The sequence below is a fragment of the Canis lupus genome, chromosome 12, assembly GCF_003254725.2.
Source record: "Canis lupus dingo isolate Sandy chromosome 12, ASM325472v2, whole genome shotgun sequence".
NCBI lineage: Eukaryota > Metazoa > Chordata > Mammalia > Carnivora > Canidae > Canis > Canis lupus.
Window position 1 is genome coordinate 1,906,725 of NC_064254.1, and position 25,902 is coordinate 1,932,626.

Consider the following 25,902-nt stretch of genomic DNA (forward strand, 5'->3'; position numbering starts at 1 on the left):
GTATTATTTCATTCTGCTGTCTGTGCAGTGACTTGAGAGAGGTAGTCTGCCTAGAGCTGATTCTCCAATTTGGGCTCATGGAACCCAGGAAAGCAAGCCTCCATGGTCTTCAGGGCCAGGCAAGCATGGGGCATCCTCTGGATGCCAGCAGCAAAACCTGTCAGTAGATACAGAAAAAACAACTGAGGTACTAGTGGTGCCCATTGGTTGGAGTGAGGCCAAAGGAGGGTCAAAAAAGAAAAAAAAAGAAAAGGAAAAAAAGAGGGAGAAAAAGATGGTAACCATTGACTCTAGTAAGATGGAAGGAGAATAGGAAAATAGTGGTAACTAGTCTCCATCTCCAGAGAGTATCCAGCAGTCCCATGCACCTCAGATCAACACTGTAAAACTAGAAAATGAGTCTCTTTCACATAATGTCTGGGCACATTTCAAAGGGCTGCTTCTGTCTTTCCTGGTGTAGGAGCAATGAGTCTGGGTGCCCTTTTAAGGCCATTCCTCAGTTGGCCACATCTGGTTTTTGTGGGCATGAGCCCCATTGGTCCTGAAAGCCAGGTATTTTGGGGGCTCATCTCTCAAGTGGTGATCTTAAAAGTTGGGTTGGTAGGGCTGATGTGGGTTATGAATCCTTTGCCTCCTGGAGAAGCTCCAGGTTGTGGGTTCTTTCCCAATTATGGATTACTCCTCAATGCGTGGGAAATATGGCAGTGTTGTGTCTTAACCTTTCCTACTCACTTTGATGTGGTTTCCCTCTGGTTTACCCCATGTGAGGGGGTTACTTCACCAGTTCTTTTTTTCCCCTCAGAGGAAATCATTCCATACCCCCCCCCCCCCACACACACAGCCATAGATTTAGTGTGTCTGTCAGAGAAGGTGAGTTCATGATCTTCCTATATTGCTATCTTGAATGGGAACTAGTCAGATAAAGATTTTTAACTGGACATTCCACCCTGTATTTCTGCCTTCAATTTATGAGCCTTTCCTGAATTTCAAATTGACATTCTTTTCTCTACTGTTTGTACTTGTTTCTTCTATCTTCTCTGTCAGTAATCTGCTTTCAAAAATTTTCAACGCTTACAAATTGCTCTCATATCTTTTCCTCATGTTCCTTGTCCTTTGTGTATATGCTTTTTCCATTTCTTTATTTCATTCCAATGGAATTTTAGGCAGGGAGTTGAGGTAAATGCCTTGTTAAACTAACACACATTCCCACTCCCCCAACCCTGAACTCATTTTGAAGCTCATATTTAAATATGATAGAATGAAACTGGTAATATCACCAGGAGTCAGAGATCTTCCAGACAATTAATACTGAATCACAAATAGAAAATAAACAGAGAAAAAAGAAACTTACTGCAGGGCTCTGTTGTCTTTTCTGAAATATAAACAAAAATAAATATATAAGTATCATTTGCCTATGGGAAGGAAAGTCCAGATTTCTTTAATACTATTTTTGTGTATAACTTATAGTATTGAAAATAATAGTAAGTAAAGAGATCAAAACCTTTTCAAAGAAGTAATAAACTAAAGCCCAGCAAGTTAAGGGAGTTCCTGGGAGTTCAAGGATTTGCTGAGGGTTCTGTCTTCCACAGAATACAAATATAAATATGTGAGTGTGGTTTTCTTTATGGAAGAGGCCCAATCTGTCATTTTCCTCTGATAATCCTTTTGAGGAGATTCTTTTTAAAGCTAGACTATTTTAGAGCCATCATCTTTATCTGCTCTTCTTGGTCTTTATAGTAAAAATGTCATAGGTTTGGGAAATGTGTGCATCCATTTTGTCCTCCTTTCATCTTTTTTTATTTCAGGAGCTATCGAGATTTCTATAAATTTGCTGAGAAATGGGGAAGTAACTTCTATTTTTTGTTCAGAAAGTTTTGCTACAAATGATCAAATCTTTATTTTTAATTAAGGAAAAGGATTCTATTTTTATTTTTTAGTGAGGAACATGAGAAAATGAACCTATAGTATTGGAATAGAAAAGTCAGTTTCAAAAAAAAAAAAAAAAAAAAAAAAAGAAAAGTCAGTTTCAATGGAATCAATCATCTTGTGTATCTTTTGTTGTAATTTAAGAATAGTGCCAATCTGGTTCTTTTCAGATTTCCTGAGTTTAGTAGATTGAGGGCAACAACATTCGTGGCTATTTTTCTGTGCCTTTGGTTGAAACTTCATTATAAGTTTAAGGCATTAGAATTTGTGAATCTTGCTTTATTCACATTTTCATCATATTGGACAAAAAGGGAAAGGGAATGAAATATAGGAACATGGAGCTTTTTGTAACATCCATAGTTATTAATACTGCCTTCTGTACCTATCATGGACAAAGAAAAGTAGACATTTTTTCCTCCTTAAAATGCTTATAAAAATAAATGATCATGATTTGCCTTAGATATAAAGTAATGTGGGGTTTATTTTGCCTATGATTCTTTTCAAGCCCACAATTCTCTTTATTTTTTTAAAAGATTTATTTATTTGAGAGGAGAGAGCGAGAGAGAGCATGAACAGGGAGGAAGGGCAGAGGGCAAGGAGAGCAAACTCCCTGCTTAGCAGGGAAACCTGATGTGCAGCTTGATCCCAAGACCCTGAGATTATGACCTGAGCCAAAGGCAGACACTTAAGGTAGAGGTTTAACCGACTGAGCCACCCAGGTGCCCCCACAATTTTCTTCAAAAAGAAATTGGGATTTGAATGCAACCTTGGAGACACTACATATATTAAATTTCCATATATATATATATATATATATATATATATATATATATATATATATATAATTTTTATTGGAGTTCGATTTGCCAACATGTAGTATAACACCCAGTGCTCATCTCGTCAAGTGCCCCCCTCAGTGCCCGTCACCCAGTCACCCCATCCCCCCGTCCACTTCCCTTTCCACTATCCCTTGTTCGTTTCCCAGAGTTAGGAATGTCTCATGTTTTACCTCTTCCCGTGTTCTATCTTATTTCTTCTCTCATACTCTCACTCCATTCACACCACCCCATCCTAAGTCTGCTAAACTATTTGTTGAAAAGGCAGTATTAGTAATACTAAGAGGTTTTATTTCTACAACTTAAGAAACATATAAAATTATATACACATATACATGTATGCATGTAGGATGCATATGTATGTGTAAATATGTTTGGTACTTCTCCATCCAGAAAGGATTTATGGCAGCTTCTCTTGCTGTTTATTCTTTTTGTTGTAATATTGAACAGGAAAATTTACATAGATTTTATTGGGTATGGAGCAGTTCCAATTCTTTCATGTCTGGCATTTGATGTGGGGTTGCCAGTGACATCAACTCATCCTAATAATATTGAGTAAAGCAGAGTGAGAGAACCAGAAACTATAGTTAATATTTATGAATCTTAATTTGGTTAGAAAAACATTGATTTGCTGTTATCCTTTCCAGATTTGAACACATTTCAAATTGCTACCATTGGGCTATTAGCATTATTTCTTACATCATTATCGTACTGATATATAATTTGTATTATTAATTTGTAAAGAGTTGATTTCTTTGAATAAGGCAATGGTTGAATGATCTATGTGCTTTGCAAGGAAAAGGGACTTTCTATTTTTTAAAAATATATGTGATGGAATAGAACTTTCTTAATAATCAAGTGTAGTCTAATTGTTCTCCACAGGTTATTTACTTTCATGAAGAGATATAACGAAGTTATTAGTTGGTTACATGGAGTTTATGGTTACATGTATGGTTTTCTTCAAATGACTTCTGAGTTCCTTAGAGACAGACTGATGTTAACAACTTGGCATAATAGATATAAATTAATATTTGCTGAATTATACTGGAAAATTATACTTTAAATAACCCTTATTTCCAAAAAAGAACCCATTCCTTGTAGAAAATACAAAACTAGAGAACTTCTCAGTCCATCAGAATTATCAAAGAAATCCAGATTCACTATAACTTTTGCAGAAACTAAAAAGTACTAGTTTATCAAGGGACTATCAGTTTTCTGGGGGTCTGATTACTGACTCATCGCTATGAAGTTGTAGAAGAAAGGGCTATCATAGCCCAGTGGAGAGTCAGATCAAGAAATTCTAGTGTTTGCATTATAAATTTTGCTTAGTCTCTTTAGTAATACTGAGGGATAATCTCATTACCCAGGTTAATTGTCCTCTGGTGAAGCCAATGGCTCAATTGTTCATTCTCTTTTTAAAAAAAATATTTTATTTATTTATTCATGAGAAACACACACACAGAGAGAGAGAAAGAGAGAAAGAGAGAGAGAGAGAGAGAGAGAGAGAGAGGCAGAGACACAGGCAGAGGGAGAAGCAGGCTCCATGCAGGGAGCCTGATGTGGGACTTGATGCCAGGTCTCCAGGATCAGGCCCTGGACTGAAGATGGTGCTAAACTGCTGAGCCACACGGGCTGCCCCAATTGTTCATTTTCCATTGTATTTTGTTTTGTTATTATTATTATTTAGTCACCCAAGTCAGGTGTGCTTGACAATGTGGAAGATCATCATGGAAAGGGGAAGGGTAGACACATTTACTTGCATGGGCTTTTTCCTTCTTCTTCCTCTGTTATCACTCTGGCTAATAAATTGGCTCTAGACTGCCACAATCCGACACAGTATGGTAGCAGTTTTATGCTTTTCTTGCTTACAAAATGGATCAAAGCATTCCCCTCTTTGTTCCATGCACAGATAATGATATCTTCCATTTACAAAGAGAGTTTTGTTTTTTTTAATCTTAGTTCCTGAGAACGGTAATAAAAATATAAACAGAGTTTCAGAGCTTAGGTATCAATCATCTATTTTCTAATATAGCATACTTTAGATTTTACAGACTAGGAAATTAAGGCCTAGAGAGGTTAACTGATATTCCCAAATAATTAACCTAAAAAGGATTCAGAGTCAGACGAGAAATGTCTGCTGATTTTAAATTCAGTTCTTGTGGAATCAGAAAAAACTCTATTTGAATAGCCAGGGGAATATTAAAAAAGAAAACCATAGCTGGGGGCATCACAATGCCAGATTTCAGGTTGTACTACAAAGCTGTGGTCATCAAGACAGTGTGGTACTGGCACAAAAACAGACACATAGATCAATGGAACAGAATAGAGAATCCAGAAGTGGACCCTCAACTCTATGGTCAGGTAATATTTGACAAAGCAGGAAAGACTATCCACTGGAAAAAAGTCTCTTCAATAAATGGTACTGGGAAAACTGGACAGCCACATGCAGAAGAATGAAACTAGACCATTCTCTTATACCATACAAAAAGATAAACTCAAAATGGATGAAAGCTCTAAATGTGAGACAAGAATCCACCAAAATCCTAGAAGAGAACGCAGGCAACATCCATTTTGAACTTGGCCACAGCAACTTCTTGCAAGATACATCCATAAAGGCAAGGGAAACAAAAGAAAAAATGAATTATTGGAACTTCAGCAAGATCAAAATCTTCTGGGTGACGGGCACAGAGGTGGGACCTTGACGGGATGAGCACTGGGTGTTATTCTGTATGTTGGCAAATTGAACACCAATAAAAAATAAATTTATAAAAGAAAAAGAATACAGTATACAATACAAATAAAAAAAAGAAGGTGTGGTCTATGTATACAATGGAATATTACTCAGCCATTAGAAAGGACAAATACCCACCATTTGCTTCTACGTGGATGAAACTAGAGGGTATTATGCTGAGTGAAATAAGTTAATCGGAGAAGGACAAACATTATATGGTCTCATTCATTTGGGGAATACAAAAGTTAGTGAAAGGGAATAAAGGGGAAAGGAGAGAAAATGAGTGAAAATATCAGTGAGGGTGACAAAACATGAGAGACACCTAACTCTGGGAAATGAACAAGGGGTAGTGGAAAGGGGAAAGTGGGCGGGAGGTTGGGATGACTTGGTGATCAGCACTGAGGGGGGCACTTGATGGGATGAGCACTGGGTGTTATGCTATGTGTTGGAAAATTGAACTCCCATAAAAAAATAAATAAATTCAGTTCTTTCCACATCATAATGTTATGTCCCCTGCTTATGGATATTTTGAGTGGGTCTTCAGATGGTCACAGAGTATCTTCTCTGGTGTAACTATTATTTAAAGCATGATTTTACCCAAAAGAAAGTATTTCCTCTTACTTCTTAGGTCTGTTTATCTGAGGGGAAGACTTAAGAACAGGAACTCTGGAAATTCAAGATTTCAAGGAATTGAATTCAATGAATTCAAGACAGTCAATTATTTGTTTAGCTGAAAAAAGAAATGTAGAATGTATAGGTTGTTCACTTTAATTGCTTGATAATCTTAGTATGGGTCATTGTTCCCTAAGCATGATACCTATTTCATTCTAAAGGACTTGATGTGCCAAATTATAATCAGTGGGCTCTTTTCTGTTGCTCTTCAGCAATATTTAGTATTTATCTTATTTAATATGTAGAATGATGACATGTAATGATGTGAGTACATTGTGACTCCCTATTCTTCCCACTTTACTCTCTAAAACAATTTGATAGCCATAGGAAGGCCAGCTGTTAGAAAATGGGGGAATTTTGAAACTCCTGGTTCTATAGAGATCTTCACGGAGCAAGAGTAGGAAAAACTTTTCCTTGAAGCTATAGTAGAGATGAGGTGTTAGTACTAATTTAAGAGCTTTTCTTGTGGCCTGGGGAAAATATCAAGATTTCCTGGTTCATTAGCAGAGTGTAGCATATGAAAAACTGTGAAGCACACTGGGAAAAGCTGTTCTTTTCCACTCATTTGTGTTCCTGGGAGAGTATTCTTGATCCTACCCATCGTGCTGAGCCAGATTTCTCCCAGTTCTTATTTTTAAGGAAGAGTTAGCTAAGAGAGGACATGGAAATAAGAAAACTTCCTTTCTGTATCTCAATATAAGAACAAGAATTTACCATTTTGTACACAGAAAATCAATAATAAAAGCCCATCCTACCATGACTTCTATGGCATAGTGATTGCCAATGGGTGAGAAATCCTAAGAGTTGGTTAGTTAATCTGATGGCTAAGAGCAAATTTTCCTGAAGAAGTAAAGAAACATATGTCACTCAAAAGCTGGAGGGAGGAAAACCAAGTTGGATGTCTAAAACATGTCTTCTAGGGAAGTAGAACTAATAAAAGCTCAAAGAAGAGTACTAAGATAAAAATTGTTAAAGGTAGTAAAAATCAGCCTAACAAAAAAGATATTTGAATTTATCTTGGGTTTGGTGATAAGTTTTTGGATATAACACTTCACATCTATGAAAGAAATAATTGATAATCTGTATTTTATTAAAATTAATTTTTTTTGTTTTGTGAAAGACATTGATAGGCCACAGATTGGGACAAAGTCTTTGCAAAAGACCTATCTGATACAAGCCAAAATATACAAAGGACTCTTGAACCTTCATAATAAGAAAAAGGAACACCTTGGTTGAAAATGTACAAAAAATCTGAATAGATACTTCACCAAAGAAGATACACAGATGACAAATATATGAATAGGTGCTCCACATCCTGCCTCATCAGGAAAATGTAAATAAAAAAAAACAAAAAACGAGAAACCACTGCCTACTTGTTAGAATGGGCAAAACCTCTGACATCATCAAATGGTAGCAAGGAGGTGGAACAACAGAAACTCTAATTCATTGTTGGTGGGAATGTAGACGGTATATTTCCTTTGGTATAGCTTGATGATTTCATGGAAATTTTACTATGTGATCAGGCAGTCCTGTACCTTGGTATTCCCCAAGGAGTTGGAAACATATCCACACAGAAATCTGCACATGAATATGTATAGCAGCTCTATCCATCATTGAAAAAACTTGGAAGCAAGTAAGGTATCCTTCAGTAGGTGAATGGGTAAATGAACTGTGGTACACACATACAATGGAATATTCTTCAGTGCTAAAATGATGTGAGCTATGACCTCAATTCCCTTATGAATAAAAAGACAAACTGAGCTCAAAGTTAGCAGAAGGAAGGAAACAATAAGGATTAAATCAGAAATAAATGAAATGAAGAACAGGAAAACAATAGAAAGTATTAACAAACTAAGAGTTGGTTCTTTGAAAAGATAAAATTGACAAACTTTAAGCTAGGCTAACCTAGGAAAAAAAAAAGGAGGACCTAAATCAAGATTATAGGGATCCCTGGGTGGCGCAGCGGTTTGGCGCCTGCCTTTGGCCCAGGGCGCGATCCTGGAAACCCGGGATCGAGTCCCACATAGGGCTCCCGGTGCATGGAGCCTGCTTCTCCCTCCGCCTATGTCTCTGCCTCTCTCTCTCTCTCTCTCTCTGTGTGTGACTATCATAAATAAATAAAAAATTAAAAAAATAAATCAAGATTATAAATGAAAGAGAAGACATTATATCTAGTACTACAGAAATATAAAGGATTATAGAAGCTATTATGAACAACTATATGCCAACAAACTGGACAACCTAGAAGAAATGGGAAAATACTTAGAAACATGTAACCTACCAAGATTAAAACAAGGAGAAATAGAAAATCTGAACAGACTTATTACTAGTAAGGTGATTGAATCAAATAAAAAAAAATCTCCCAACAAAGAAAATCCCAGAACCAGATGACTTCATTGTTGAATTTTACCAAAAATTTAAAGAAAAATTAATGCCAATACTTCTCAAACTCTTCCAAAAATAAAGGAGGAAGGAACACTATCAAAATCATTTTATGAGGCCAGCGTTATTCTGATTACAAAGCCAGAAAATGACACTATGAGATAAGAAACTACAGGTCCATGTCTCTGATGAATATGGATGCAAAAACTGTCAATAAAATACTAACAAAAAGAATTCAGCAGCATATTAAAGCAGCATTCACCAGGTTGGGTGGAATTTATTCCTGGGATGCAAGGATGGTTCAACACATTCAAATCAATGAATGTGATATGTCAAATTCATATCTATATCGAATATAGAATGAAAGAAAAATCTTTCTATAGGTGCAGAAAAAATATTTGACAAAATTCAACACAATTCACAATAAAACCTCAAAATTTAGCATAGAGGGAGCTTAACTCAATCTTGTTAAGGCCATGTATGATAAGCCTGCAGCACAGCTAATGTTATACTTAATGGTGAAAGGTTGAAAGCTTTTCCTCTAAAATTAGGAACAAGACAAGGATTTCCATTGTCAGGCAAGAAAAAGAAATAAAAGGCATCAGAGTTGGAAAGGAAAAAGCAAAATTATATTTTGCTGGTGACATGATTTTATACATATATAAAATCCTGAAGACTCAACCAAAAAACTGTTAGATCTAATCAACAAATTTAGTAAAGTTGCAGGATACAAAATTCATCTACAAAAATCAGTAGTGTTCCTTTACACTAATAACAAATTGTCTGAAAAAAGAAATAAAGGAAACAATCTCACTTACAATAGCATTAAAAACAATTACTTAGGAATAAATTTAACTGAGGATATGAAAGATGTGTACACTGAAAACTACAAGATATTAGTGCAAAAAATTAAATAAGATGCAAATAAAGTGGAAAGTTATCTTGTGTTTAGAAAATGGAAAAATACTATTAAAATGTACATTTTGCCAAAGGCCATCTGTAGTTTCAGTGCAATCCCTATGAAGATTCCGATGGCTGTATCCTTTGCTGTGCAGAAGCTTCTTATCTTGATGAAGTCCCAATAGCTCATTTTTGCTTTTGTTTCTTTTGACTTCGTGGATGAATCTTGCAAGAAGTTACTGTGGCTGAGTTCAAAAAGGGTGTTGCCTGTGTTCTCCTCTAGGATTTTGATGGAATCCTGTCTTACATTTAGATCTTTCATCCATTTTGAGTTTATCTTTGTGTATGGTGAAAGAGAGTGGTCTAGTTTCATTCTTCTGCATATGGATGTCCAATTTTCCCAGCACCATTTATTGAAGAGACTGTCTTTCTTCCAATGGATAGTCTTTCCTCCTTTATCGAATATCAGTTGACCATAAAGTTGAGGGTCCACTTCTGGATTCTCTATTCTGTTCCATTGATCTATGTGTCTGTTTTTGTGCCAGTACCACACTGTCTTGATGACCACAGCTTTGTAGTACAACCTGAAGTCTGGCAATGTGATGCCCCCAGCTATGGTATTCTTTTTTAAAATTCCCCTGGCTATTCAGGGTCTTTTCTGATTCCACGCAAATCTTAAAATAATTTGTTCTAACTCTCTGAAGAAAGTCCATGGTATTTTGATAGGGATTGCATTAAACGTGTAAATTGCCCTGGGTAACATTGACATTTTCGCAATATTAATTCTGCCAATCCATGAGCATGGAATATTTTTCCATCTCTTTGTGTCTTCCTCAATTTCTTTCAGAAGTGTTCTATAGTTTTTAGGGTATAGATCCTTTACCTCTTTGGTTAGGTTTATTCCTAGGTATCTTATGCTTTTGGGTGCAATTGTAAATGGGATGCAGAGAAAAGGGAACCCTCTTACACTGTTGGTGGGGATGTGAACTGGTGCAGCCACTCTGGAAAACTGTATGGAGGTTCCTCAAAGAGTTAAAAATAGACCTGCCCTACGACCCAGCAATTGCACTGCTGGGGATTTACCCCAAAGATACAGATGCAATGAAACGCCGGGACACATGCACCCCGATGTTTCTAGCAGCAATGTCCACAATAGCCAAACTGTGGAAGGAGCTTCGGTGTCCATCGAAAGATGAATGGATAAAGAAGATGTGGTCTATGTATACAATGGAATATTACTCAGCTATTAGAAATGACAAATACCCACCATTTGCTTCAACGTGGATGGAACTGGAGGGAATTATGCTGAGTGAAGTAAGTCAATTGGAGAAGGACAAACATTATATGTTCTCATTCATTTGGGGAATATAAATAATAGTGAAAGGGAATATAAGAGAAGGGAGAAGAAATGTGTGGGAAATATCAGAAAGGGAGACAGAACATAAAGACTCCTAACTCTGGGAAACGAACTAGGGGTGGAGGAAGGGGAGGAGGGTGGGGGGTGGGGGTGAGTGGGTGATGGGCACTGAGGGGGGCACTTGACGGGATGAGCACTGGGTGTTATTCTGTATGTTGGTAAATTGAACACCAATAAAAAATAAATTTATTAAAAAAACCAAAATTTGAATAATTCTACAAGATTTAAAGTAATTGCCTCTTAATTAAAAATCTCATAAGAAATACCCCACACCCAGATGGTGACATTAGTGAATCTACCAAATGTTTGAGATCGAGCTCTTCCATGTAATAGAAAAAACCTAATTCCCCCTCCATTTTATGAAGCCAGAGTATCCAGGATACCAAAACCGAATAAGGACATTTTTCAAAAGGAAAGATACAGGTGAATATTTTTCATGAAAATGTAAAAATCGTAAACACATTATTAGTAAACTAAATCAAACCCTCCCCTTCACATATATGTTATCATGACCAAGTCTGGTTTATTTCAGAAATGCAAGATTAGTTTAACACTCAAAAGGCTCAATTGCTGTCAGCATGATAATAGTGGAATAAAGAATAATCATGTGATCATCTTAGTAGATGTAGAAGTATCAAATTTATTCATAATAAAAACTCTTAGAAAATAAATAGAAGACAAGCAAGACTAGAATACCTACAGTAAATATAATTCTGACTAAAGTGTTGACAGCTTTTCCTCTGACGTTAGTAACAGGAAAATGAAGGTTGCCATTGCAATTTCTATTCAAAATAGAGTTCTTAGCCATTGGAAGAAGACAACAAAAAGAAATGCTAAACAGTGCCATTCCAAAAGAAGAAACGAAACTTGGTATTTGCAGATGACCAGGTTGTGAATATAGAACATTCATAATAATATAGATTACGTGAATAATAGATTAGATAATCAAAATTGCTGAATGTAAAGTTAATATAAAAATTCAGTTGTATTTTATATAAAAACAAAAATTAAATGGAATTTTAAAAAAGTTATAATTTACAATAATGTAAAAATTTATTAAATTTTAAGGTATTGAAGGATATGCAAGACCTCAACATAGGAAACTATAAAACTATACTCAGAAAAATTAAAGACTGATACATGGAAAGAAAGATCTTATTAATGGGTTGGAAGACTCATAAAGATGTAAATTATCCCCAAATAAACTATAGATTCAATGCAATTCTAAACAAAATGCCTGCAGGTTTTTCCTTTCCTTTTCTTGTTTGGTGTGTGTGTGTATGTGTGTATGCATGTGACTTAAAAATCTCTAAAAGATTCTAAAAGGCACACCAAGAAACAGATTCTTAACTATAGAGAACAAACTGCTGGTTACCAGAGGGAATAGGTGTGGGGATGGGCTAAATAGGTGATGGGGATTAAGAACTGCTTTGTGTGAGCACCAAGCATTGCATAGAATTGTTTAATCACTAGATTTTACACCTAAAACTCATATTACAATGTACATAAGCTAACTGGAATTTAAATGAGGACTTAAAAAAAAACAAAGAAAATTAGAGGGAGAACTCAAAGATATATATATGTATGTATATAGTTTACATGGCATAATGTATGTCCAAAAGAGCCAAGGAAACAATAAGACAAGAGGAGTAGATCAGGATATGCCTAATAGACATTCAGACTTTCCTATAGCTTGTGTAATCAAAGCAGTATGACACTGACATCGTTTTTTTTTTTTTTTACTATGACCTCATAAGATTTCTTAAGATGTTTTTATTCTAATCATCTCCTTTGTAAGATTTCCATATTACAAATATACTATGAATTTGCTTATACATTTCATGAATATATTATACATCTGCCTATGTATTTTATGAATATCTGTAATTTATACATTAATAGAATACAATTTTTTGACCCTCAAGAACCTATTTTTGCTTCCTGGAGGGCATCATTACTGCCATTGAAAGAGTATGATTAAGTGGGAAAAGGTTTATTTTACAAATACTGCTGACAAATTTGATCTCCATCTGGAAGAGAATAAGACTAGACATCAATTTCACACCATAAACAAATAGGTTTAATAAATATGAAAGAGAAAATTTTTAGGAAAAAAATGAATATGTGTACCACAGTAGTAGAGGAAACCCATTTGAAAGCCTAGAAGCTTTCAGGCTTAAGGCTTACATTTGACCAAATGTAATAAATTTTTGTATAGTAAAATATGCCTTTATTTTATTTCATTTCAGTTAACAATTTTTTTTGCATCTACTATGTGGGAGATACTTTTTTAAGCACTAGCTATTCAGCAGTGAACAAAATATAGTGCTTGTCTTCAGAGTTTATTATCTATGGGAGCAGAAAGTCAAAAAAATACATGTGAAGTGAAAGTGAAAAATAATGTGAAGTAGTAATAAATGCTATGAAGAAAAAGAAATCAGGACAAAGGGATAGAGAGGGTAGAAATACTGTTTTAGTTAGGGTAGTCATATTTTCGCTGACATCTTAAAGAAGTGAGGAAGTGAGTTGTGCAAATGTTCCAGGAAGACCTGCAGTGGGAACATGCTTGGCAGGTATGGAGAACAATGAAGCCACAGTGTGGCTGCAGCAATGAGGGAGACACTGGGAAATGAGGCTGGAGAAGCCAGAAACTGTGTACTATGAGGCCTTGAAGTCTTGAGAGCTTTGTACTTTTACATTAAAGTGATTGGAAGACCTTTGGAAAGCCTTGAGCAGAGAAGTAATATGATCTAATTTACATTTTAAAAGTAGGATTCTGGGTTGCCTGGGTGGTTCATTTGGTTAAGCATCTGACTCTTCTTGGTTTCAGCTTAAATCATGATGGTGAGAATCAGGATGGTGAGAATCAGGATGGTGAGATGGAGCCCATATTGGGCTCCACATTGGGCATGGGACCTGTTCGAGATTCTCTCTCTCCCTCTCTGCCCTGTCATGTTTGTGTGCTCTCTATCTCAAAATAAAATTAGAAAATAATTAGAACATGGGACGTCTGGGTGGCTCAGTGGTTAAGCGTCTGCCTTCAGCTCAGGGTGTGATCCTATAGTCCTGGGATTGAGTCCCACATTGGGCTCCCTGCATGGAGCCTGCTTCTTCCTCTGCCTGTGTCTCTGCCTCTCTATCTCTCTGTGTCTCTCATGAATAAATAAATAAAATCAGAAAAAAATAATTAGAACAAAAGTATGATTCTGACTTAGTGAGGGACAGTAGGCTGAGAGTGGGGAATGAGATCAAGAGCTCTCTTCAGAGGCTATCACAGCAGTACAGGTGACCTGTGGTGAAGGCTTGGATTACCTGATAAGGAGGTGAGAAGTGTCAGCTTCAGGATATAATTTTAGGGGACAGGATGAATGATTGGATATAGAGCAACAACAAGCAAATTGAGAAAAAAAAATTTGAACACATATGATAGGTGAAAAACATTAATAGACAAAAAGCTTCTACTTGAATTGAAATTGAATAAGAAAAGGACAAACCACCAGTATAGTAAATGAATAATTCACAGAAGAGCAAGTCAAAAAGACTAAGAAGCCTGTAAGAAATGCTCAGTCTCACTAGGTGTTAGGGAAATGCAATCAAAGCAAGAGTTAGACATTACTTTCCCCATGACAGAGACAAAAAAGAGTTAGCTACTACACTTCTCATTATTATTTTTCTCAGTAGCTGCTGTTTGTAGCACCAGTGAGAGTGTGGGGAAAATAGAGCTCAGACATCCTTGGTCAGAATGTGAATGGTTAGGGATTTTGGGGAAAGTGATTACATATTTTCGTTAACATTAAAAATATTTTCATTAGCACTAAAAATATATATTTTCTTTTTCTCTTGACTTTCCAATTTCACTTTTGGAAATCTATCCTAAAGAAATAAAATCCTTAACATGTACCAAGATGTTTATTATAGCACCATTTGGCCCATGGCAAAAAAGCTGAAAAACAAACAAAGTCCATTGTTTTTTTTTTTTTTTTCAAAGTCCATTGTTAAAGAATTGGTTGAATATACAGTAATTCATCCACTCTACTGTAATAATAATGCTTTAGAGTGATGTCCTTTGACTTGGAGTGATGCATGTGACATAATGTTAGGTGAAAAAATCAAGTTGCAGAATGATGTGTGTAGGTTGACTCCATTTGCATATATGTTTATATGAGCATGGATTAAGATAGAGATTCATAGGAAGTTAACACTGATAACATCACAAGTTTTTAATTTTTGCAGAGAAATTTAATAAAGATTTAAATAAAATATTTTAATAAAAAAAAATTAAAAAAAAAAAAAAAGGGATCCCTGGGTGGCACAGCGGTTTGGCGCCTGCCTTTGGCCCAGGGCGCGATCCTGGAGACTCGGGATCGAATCCCACATCGGGCTCCCGGTGCATGGAGCCTGCTTCTCCCTCTGCCTGTGTCTCTGCCTCTCTCTCTCTATCTGTGACTATCATAAACAAATAAAAAAAAAAATTAAAAAAAATAAATAAATAAAATATTTTTGAGAACTGGGTTACAATGTATATAATCTGTAGTGTGGTATCTCTTAGATTTTACTTCCTAGCCTTGTCAGATGGTTAAGATTTTGGATGATGATGGATAAGTTCTCAAACACTAGAAAAACAGGCTTCTATTTCTTCAAAACCTAATTGGGACCCATCAGGTACAGAGTAGCGACATTGGCTGATTCTCCTATTCTTAATTGTTTTATTTTATTTTTTTTTAAATTTTTATTTACTTATGATAGTCACAGAGAGAGAGAGAGAGGCAGAGACATAGGCAGAGGGAGAAGCAGGCTCCATGCACCGGGAGCCCAACGTGGGATTCGATCCTGGGTCTCCAGGATCGCGCCCTGGGCCAAAGGCAGGCGCTAAACCGCTGCGCCACCCAGGGATCCCCCTTAATTGTTTTAAAACGAGGGTAATGAAATTTCATCCAATGTAAAACTGAATATTCTGATCAATTTTTCAGTTTAACCTTTTATCCCTTTGAATCCTGTTTTAAATTCTATGCTTTTCCTTTTTTTTTTTTTTAAAGATTTTATTTATTTATTCATCACACACACATACACACACACAGACACAGGCAGAAGGAGGCTGCATGCAGGGAGCCCAATGTGGGACTTGATCCCAGGACTCTGGGATCATGCCCTGAGCCAAAGGCAGATGCTCAACCCCTAAGCCATCCAGGAATCCTGCTTTTCCTTTTTCACCAGTTCCCTGTATTCATTTCTTAGATATGCTAGTTATAACCTGGGGCAGGAGATATTTGTGAGCAAAGGTAAATTGCACTTTTAATGCAGTTCTAACCTAGGAAATCTTTAATTGGGGTAAGAGCCGCATTATCTGATTTTACATAAATTGTTTACTTCCCAATATCTTGGCATTTCCTATTCAGCTTTGTTTTTTTTTTTTTAATTTTTTTTTATTTATTTATGATAGTTACAGAGAGAGAGAGAGGGAGGCAGAGACACAGGCAGAGGGAGAAGCAGGCTCCATGCACCGGAAGCCCGATGTGGGATTCGATCCCGGGTCTCCGGGATCACGCCCTGGGCCAAAGGCAGGCGCCAAACCGCTGCGCCACCCAGGGATCCCTATTCAGCTTTGTTATCTTAAAACTCAATTTCCTGCTTTTCCTTACATATGTTATGCTCTTTTCCTACACATAAAATGACTAAAGGTAAGACGTCTACTCATTCTTTTTTCTGTTTATTGAGATAAAACTGACAAAAATTGTACATATTTAAGGTAGAAGACTTGATCCCCCCCACCGAGTTTTGTTGAGCTGTAATTGACATACAACATAGTTTAAGTTTAAAGTGTTTGACCTAATGATATATGTATATATTATGAAATGATTACCATAATAAGTTTAGTTAACATGGGTCACCTCACATGGTTACAAATTTTCTTTTTTCCTCGTGATAAGAACTTTTAAGATCTAAGCAGGGCATTTGTGAACAGGGATTTGACATGTATATTAGCGTATTTGTGAAACAAAATTTACCACTTAATTTTTTAAGTCCTACTTTACTATCTTTATATCTAAATTATCTTGAAATTACATGTACTTATTCATTTTCCTAGTATTTGCATCATTTTGCTAAGCATGGTGTTATTTTGATAGCTCACTCCTTTCTCCTTCCTTCTTCTAGGGTCCTTTAAAACTTCCATACCTGTATCTGTAAGGGAAGATTAGCAATTGTTTTTAACTGGCCTGCCTTTTGGTGGCCTTTAGAGAATGGCAAACAATTTTCATAGTTGTAGTTTCCTACTATATAACTTATATTATTATATTACTTATTTGCCTTCAAGATCTAGCGGAAATGAAAATGTTTGACTTATTTGTTGACAAATTCTGTGGAATATACTTCTTTAACCATCCTTTCTTTAAATTCTCATCTTTCGTTATCAGAACATTTATTGTACAGATTTTCCTTACATCTTCTCATACCTTAATTTTTTTCTTTGACCTATTATATCTAACAGGCTCAGTTCTTGGACCTGTGCTTTTGCTAGCTCTGTACTTTCTTCTTTGGGGAACTCATTTATTCTATGGCTTCAGTTATCTCTACCGGACGGACTTCAGCTTCCTCTCAAATGACAAGTGTTAGTTTGTTTAACTCAGCAATTTGTTATTGCCTCCCTGTCCTACAAGTTAGCTCCCAGTTTGTTATGGATTTTCTGTCACCCAGTTTCAAAAGTTATGAAATAATCATTTTTTTTCTTTTCCCTACTTATATGTAGTCATCATGAAGTAGTGATTTCTTCTTTGAAAAAATACCTCATATCTATCCCTTCTATTTAGTCTCTTTCCATCACTTATTACCCCAAACATCTCTTCACTAGATTTACTATCTATGATGTTTCTCCTCCTCAGTCTATTTTGTACAATCACAAGGTTGCACACTTTAGTAATGCAACCTTATTCACCTCACTCTCCTTCCCAAATACCCTAGAAGGCTTCCCAGTTGCCTGATGAATAAAGTATAAATTCCTAGTTCGTTTTCATATTCCTTCAGAATCTTCTTCTAACTCTCCTTTACAGAATTGTATCCAGAGTGCTTCTTCTGAGCCTGCTGTAACGATAAAATTGCCTACTTCTCCTAGAGCATGGTGTGGCAGCATTGAATTCTTTTGCCTTTCTTGTACTTTTCCTACCTCACTCAGTGTATCAACATCTTATCCATCTTTCAAGACACATATACCAACCACCATTCCCTTCCCCACGAAGCTGTCCCCTTTATCTTCTTGTTCCAAGAGGCTGCTAACTCATACCATCCATCTAAACTACAATTTGACAGATTTTACTTTTAAAAGATTATCCTGTGTACACATATTATATCACTATATGTGTTAAAAGCTATTTTATTGCAGAGTCAGACATATATTTCTGTAACCCTAATTGCTAGAACGGTGCCTCATGAACATTAAGCTTAGCATGAGGAGCATTGATTGGTTGATTGGTTACACTGTCACTGAGTTAATATCATCATTGCCAAAGGAAATTATACATTTCTTTAATCAGAATGTTTTATTTCAGAAAGTATCCAGTCTTTCTTGACTAAGCCCATAAAAGTATCAACTTAGAAAACCAAGAATTAGAAGGTGAGATTTGTGGTTAAGAGGACTTAAAATGGTGAAACATCTATAGTAGGCACTCTATAGATGTATAAATTAAAGGGATTTTATAATTATGATCCATTTAGCAATAACTGGGTTGTGACTTGTATCTGGAGGATGGGAATCAGAAAAATCAGTTGACTTTATGAGCCTTCTTTTATTTTACCCTTACTCTTTTCATCTTTTTGTTGTACTTTCTTCCCTTACTTATCTTTGCTCCTTAGTGAACCTTCTTTTTTTTTACTCTTGACTTCTGATTCTTTCCTTCTTTTAACTTTGTACTTTTCTACATCCCTTTTTTTCATAGCATCATTTTCTTCTGTATCTTTCTTCTTCCTTGCATCTTCCTTTCCTTTGTCTTGCTTTATTTGATCCTCAGAATTCCCTTCCTTTACTTGAGATTCCTGAACTTGCAGTATTTCAGACCCACTTTTCTCTACTTGGTACTCCTGCTCTTGTGGTATTCCATCTTCATTATCTTCTACTTGATAGTCCTGTCCTTCTGGTATTCCAGCTTCATTACTCTCTACTTGGGACTCTTGTCCTTCTGATATTCCAGCTTCATTATTCTCTACTTGGGACTCCTGTCCTTGTGGTATTCTGGACTCTCTCCTCTTTACTTGGGTTTCCTCTCCTTTTGGTATTCCCATGTCACTCATTTTTACTTGGTCTTCCTCTCTTAGTATCCTGGTCTCACTCTCCTTTTCTATGATCTCCATTCCTATCCTTCCGTTCTCCAACTCAATGCCTTTTGTTTTCCATTTTGACTCTGTTTTGTGCCTTGATGTCAAGGATTCATCAGAATCTATGACTAAAATTTCCTTCTTTAGTGTTTTCTTGTTTTCTTCTTGGCTGCTCTCAGACTTTGTAGTGGCTCCATTTTTTAGAATCTGGGCCTTGAAATCTGATTTTTTTGCAAGTTCTGCATCCATGCAACCTGGAAATATAACTGAGCACATAACAAAAGTGCACAATTCAGATATCAAGTACTTTCTCTTTATTGCTACTTTTCCCCCTGATATTGGTTTATTTTTTTTGTCTTAAAACTGAAAAACTGAAGATAGCTTGAGATTTCCTGAAAATATAAAATGATGGAACTCTACACTTAAATTATACAAGTATTGATAATATTCCAGATTCTCTTTAATAAATTGGAAGATTAATGAAAGAAGAGGTAAAATGAACTATAAATGAACTGGCCGCTTTTGTTCAGTATATTATGGCTGATAATTAAAGCTTAGTAGCTAAAGGAGGATGTGTTCTGAAAACAAATGGAATTTATTTTTAGAAAAATTGTGGAAAGAAGTAATAATTGTTTCTTAAAATAGAAAAAACTCAAAATATGCTTTGAGTATTGAATATAAGAATGTCCTCTCAAACAAAAGTAATAATAGTACTAGCTGGTAATTATTGGGTACTTATCATACATCAGGCACTCCCTGTTCTGAGCATTTTATATAAAATATTAATTCACTTAATTCTCACAACTAAAAGGGCAGGTACTACTATTATTCCCATTTTACAGATGAAGAAATTGAGTAAATGAATGTGAATATGGCCATGGAGTTATTCAGTGGTGGAGCTGGGATTTGAAACTGGAGTCAGACTTCAGAGTTCAGTCTGTTCCTTATGATAACGGCAAACTTACTTTACAAAAATTTCTGGTCCCTTTTTCCATGTACAGGTAAGTCAGCTCTACTATGTCTCAACTTCTGTGTGATCTAATAAACTGAATTTTTTAGCTTCCACTTTATTTTTTCTTATTTTAGTGATTTGGTTTCCTGGATTAAGAAAAAATAATTTATGCTACCAGGAAAAATTCTGTGGGTTCTTGCTATGGAGGAGTGGCACACCTTCCTATAAGAAAACCTATTTAAATATTTAATGGGGTAGAAAGAATACTGAATTTAAAAGCTGAATCAGAACACCTGGGTATAGTATTCTTGCTAGCTGGGTTTGTTTGGGAAAATCAGTTAATCCCCAAAGATTCACCTTCCTTTTTTTTTTTTTAATTTTTTAAATTGGAGTTCAATTTGCCAACATATAGCATAACACCCAGTGCTCATCCTGTCAAGTGCCCCCCTCAGTGCCTGTCACCCAATCACCCCAACCCCCCCCCCCACCTCCCCTTCCACCACCACTTGTTCCTTTCCCAGAGTTAGGAGTCTTTCATGTTCTGTCTCCCTCTCTGATATTTCCCACTCATTTTCTCTCCTTTCCCCTTTATTCCCTTTCACTATTTTTTATATTCCCCAAATGAATGAGACCATATAAGATTCATCTTCCTTTTATTTTGTTTCCTCTGCCTACTTTAGAGTTAAGGATTCTAAGGAAATATTTAAGAAGCATGGCTTTTACTAACAGACTGTTTCAAATCCTGGCTTCATACCTAACCAGCCAGGTGAGTTTGGGCAAACCTTACTTTCTTATTTGTAAAATGGGTACAATAGTTGTAGGTACTTCACAGAAGTGTTATGAGGATTAAATAATCTAAGTAAAGCACTCAGTATAGTGCATGGAACATAGTAAAATTGTCCAACAAATATTGGCTATTATTACTACCAATTAGATCATACAGGCAAAAACTCTCTCTGATCTATTAAGACAAGGCATTCTTAGTTCCAACCAAATACTTTAGAGAAATGGTTAATTGCTTTACAGGAGGATTTCTTGCTTAAGATTTGACCTTTTTCTTTTCATAGAAAACCTTTTAATATGTTTAGGGTTTGATGTCTGAAATATTGACATACACATAACCAAAAAACAAATAGTAAAACGTGACACACCTGCATTAGATAAGAAGGTAAGTATAAATCAAAAGAGATGTTGTAGTGTTTCCTTTTTGATATTTTAGGTTCTGACACAAAATGAAAATAACACTAAGAATGTTGCAATAATGCTTTACTGTGTTTTTTCCTCCCTAATGTACTGACATTTTATTCTAGACAAAGCCATTTCCAATTTACTAATAAATATCAATAGTAAAATATCCTAAGCATTTTAGTACTTAGAGAGTTCAGAATATTTTGATATCTAACAGTACTACCAGTAGACACTTATTTTTTGGGAGGATGTGGTGTGGTGTGGAAAAGAGCATGTTTTTCCACTGAAGCTTCCAACCTTACAAATTCTGTGGAATGTACTCCTTAACAAGCTAATTTTCTTAATATTTCTTAATATGCATATCTACCATCTCTTGGGAGTTTCATATTTACTACTGTGTACTGCAGACCCATTTTTAAGCTAACTTCACATCCTAAATTATATAGATTTTTGTTAATAAAAATATTCTAGGATTTTATGAAACAATGTTTATTCTAGCTACAATTTTCCTAATTTTATAGTATTTTAAAGAATTTTATTTTTTCCCACTAAACTAAAAAATACTTATAGTCACTTCTAATAGTATCTTCATATCTTTGTTTTAATTCTTTGCTGTATATTTTCTATTTTGAACCTAATAGCATAGGAGAAGTAAGCTGCAAATCATTATTCCATCAAATTCTAAGCTCTTCCCTCTCCCTTCTTTCAAATTTCTAGTTAGTGCATACATCTTTTTTTCCCCTTAGATCTCATAATCTACATGATATAAAGATTTGTAAGCCCTAGCTGAAAGTCCATTTACTGCAGGTGGTAGGCTATATGGCAAAATTCTAATTATAAGGGAATATTTCCCCCAAGATCTTGGCAATTGTTATAATGTATTCAGTGTACCTAAAGATTTTAAGCTGGATTAATTTTTGTTAAAGCTAAAAGATATCATGAATTAGCTATCATAGTAATAATTCTAATTATATAATAACTTTAAATAATGTAGCAACTAAACCATGGCTTTATTAGGAAATTATTCCTATTAGGTTATTAATCCAGTAGCTGCCAGAGAGAGTACACTCAGATCTAGAGCATAAAGATCTGTTAAGCATTAGGAGGATGACTCATTGTAGATCTCAGTCCATGAATTAACATTTAGAAAAAAAAATCATATACTTAGTTAGCTGAATGTGGAGATGAGAAGTTAAGAGAATCAACTTGAGAGGGTGATGAAGTTTAATGAGCTGATCTGTCTTCAATCTTTCTTTGAACCACAAATTAAACTTTAATCTCTTTTCGCTAAAAATATCAACTGGGAAGAATATGTTTGAAATATTCTTGTCAACAAAAATATATCTTTTACAAGAAAAAAATTTTAAAGATTGAACTGATTTTTTTCTGGCAATTTAAAAAAATTCATTAAAAACGAATTCACCTCCAGGGAGGGCCTTGGCCTATGGTCCCTTCTCAAAGCCTTTTTTCTCTTTGTAAAGAAAACACACACTCTTATCACCTTCCCCATGTCATTTGTGAGCTGCAGATACATCATGACTGCTCTGAATGCTTATTCTTCAGAGCAGTCATGCTGTGTTGTGAATGTGAATGCAAAGAAAACAATTATACCTTTCAACTTTTCCTCCTCCCACTCACAAACCCACTCTACTAGTGTGAACTGATAAAGAAGAATGATTAAATATAAAGACATATTTTGTGTTAGTGTTTGGAAAGTTTGAGATGCTAAATTTAAGTTTTGCTTGCTTCCTATGGTTGTACATTTACAGAGTTTTAAGAATTATTATTGTGTTTCATAGGATTTTCTTGAAGAGCTGAGGCATTAAATAATCCTGATGGGAAATCTGAATTTAGAAAACCGTTAAAAGCCAAACATTGATCTAAATGGGATATCTTTTATTTTTATTTTATTTTTTTGATATCTTTTATTTTTAAAATGATTCTTTTGTGTACATTTAATTATATATCTTCCCTAGTGATGTCTATTTGTATTTAGAAACATTTTATTTATAGATATGGTTTCAGGACTAATCCCAAAAAAGGCATTTGTGGTTCAGTATAGAAGGCAATGTGTTGGCATGGAAAGAGTATCTAATTCAGAGACAGGAAGTCTTGGCAGTGCTGTTTACCAATTCTTTAACCTTGGGCAAGTGTCTGAGCAATTTTACTGATCTGTGAAGTGTAGAATAACAATAGCTAGCAGGCAGGCTATGATAAGAATAAGAGATAATATTTTTGAAAATGCCTAGCATGGTGCATAGTATATGGAGGGGCTCAGTACCTACTATTCCTCAAAAGTAGAATTACTTAGAAGGCAAGATAAAGTTTTTTTTTTTTTTTGATAAAGTTTTTTTTTAACTAGTTATTTTTTCTGTTAATCGGATTCACTGGGCCTTCACTTATAACGAAAAAAGAGTTCTAAGTTACTAGCAAAGAACTCACACAATTTAGAAACCAATCTTTCTTTCATTATATTTTGCTGGGAGTTAGAAAGGAGATTTTTTTTTCAGAGCCTAGAAGATGGCCAGAGATTACAGCATCCTTTTGTATGAACTTCATCAAATCCTCTACAGCTGTCTCTCCAAAAATAGTTATTTAAAATATTAGAAAATTCTGGAGAATAGGAACATTTAAAATGATCTTAGAAACACAAATCTCTAATTTGGGAGTAGAAACAGCAAATCCAGAAAATATAAACAATGTAAAATATCATGGTTGAGAATAGATAAAGAACTTACCCATAGGAGATATTGCTAAAAATAAAACACAAAAGGTTGATCAGAGGGAATTTTTTAACTCAAGTAAAGTCTCACTCCCTTTTAGAGGAATGCAGAAGCAGCACCTTCAGGTCCTATAAAACCCTCTGTTTCATCCTCAGGAGTGCTGCTGACCAAAGCTCCACATCCTACTTCACAGAGCTGGTTTTCTTTAGGATGCCATTTGCCAATCCATATGCCATTTGCCATATGGGATTGAATCCTAGGTAATATCTATTCTACCAAATTTCAAACTATTGCATTTTCTACTGTAATTGTTCTCTCACAAGTCAGTTTTTTTGCCCACTGTCCTTTAGATCCGTTGAAAAAATGTGTATTGTTGACCAATTTTCAAAATCATCACTTAGTGTCATCCTGACACTTATTTTTTCTGTCAATTTTAGGTGATTTTCTTTTTTTAGTGAAAATTCACCATTGCCAGATGATAGCACAAGGAAAATAGCCTCCCTTGTGGTAAACTAGCTGGGTATACATACTACCAATAATCTTTGGCAGTCGATAACCAGAGTAATGAGACAAGATCATTATCTTTTGTTCCAAAAGAGAAATAGAGAAGAAATTGAAGTATAATAACATCATTTCTTTAAGAAATATTGACTACTCTAAAGTAGAAGAATGTGAAATAAAAAAAAATTGGGTAACAAAAATTCAAAGGTCCTAGACACAGAAATAGGTAAGGCCAAGAAATGATCCAAACTTACTTATTTTTCCAGAACTGTCCACTGAAAGAGACAAAATAAGAATAGTGAAGGTGGGCATCTTTGTCTTATTTCTGATCTTAAGAGGAAAAGCACCCAGTTTTTCACTTTTGAGTGTAATCTTAGCTGTAGGTTTGTCATATGTAGCCTCAATTATGTTAAGGTATATTCTTTGTATACCCAATTCATGCAAAGTTTTGATCATGAAAGGATGTTATGTTTTGTCAAGTGTTTTTCCCACACCTATTGAGATCATATTCTTTTATCTCTCATTCTATGAAAATGATGTATTAAATTTGTTGATTTGTGTATGTTGAACCAGACACACATTCCAGGTAAAATCTCACTTGGTTGTGGTATATAATCATTTTAGTGTGGTCTTAAATTCAGTTTGATAATGTTCTGTTTAGAATTTTTGCATGTATATCAATCAGGGATATTGGTCTGAGTTTTATTTTCTTGTAGTGTTCTTATTTGGCTTTGTTATGAGGCCTACAATGAGTCCAAAATGTTCCCTCCTCTTCAAGTTTTGGGAAGAATTTGTGAGGAATTGGTGTTAATTCTTTAAATATTTGGTGTCTACATTTAAAGTGAAACCATCTGGTCCTGGAGTTTTCTGTGTTGGTAGGTTTTTGATTATTAATTCAGTCTCTAAACTTGTCATTAGTCTATGCAGATTTTCTTTTTCTTTCTTTCATTTTCTTTTTTTGCCTGATTCTGTCTTTGTAGGTTGTATGATTCTAGAGATTTCTTCCATTTCTTTTACATAATTTGTTGGCAAATAATTGTTTATAGTAGTCTCTTATGATCCTATGTATTTCTGTAGTGTTCATTTTAATGTCTCTTCTTTCATTTTTAGTTTTACTTATTTGAATTTTCTTTTTTGCTTAGTTATTCCAGCTAAAGATTTGTCAGTTTTTTAATCATTTCAAAAACCATTTCTTAGTTTTGTTGATTCTGTGTATTGTTTTTCTGGTCTCTATTTCATGTATTTCCACTTTGATCTCTATTATTTCCTTTCTTCTGCTGACTTTGGACTTAATTTGTTCTTTTCCTAATTTCTTTGTTTTAATAAAATTTTTTTTTTGCTTGGTTATGGGTTTTATTTATTTATTTTTT

General features: G+C 35.1%; 1 protein-coding gene across 1 annotated transcript in view; it reads right to left on the reverse strand.

The window, feature by feature from the left end:
* The window catches only part of TSBP1 (testis expressed basic protein 1), a 155,717-nt gene that overhangs the window by 77,188 nt on the left and 52,627 nt on the right, over nt 1–25,902 (reverse strand). Inside the window, exons 23-25 of the mRNA XM_049091970.1 lie at nt 24,787–24,807; nt 24,047–24,061; nt 1,352–1,372 (exon numbers count right to left, since the gene is read on the reverse strand). Coding sequence (XP_048947927.1) covers nt 1,352–1,372; nt 24,047–24,061; nt 24,787–24,807 — 57 coding nt within the window. The remainder of the gene's footprint in view (nt 1–1,351; nt 1,373–24,046; nt 24,062–24,786; nt 24,808–25,902) is intronic.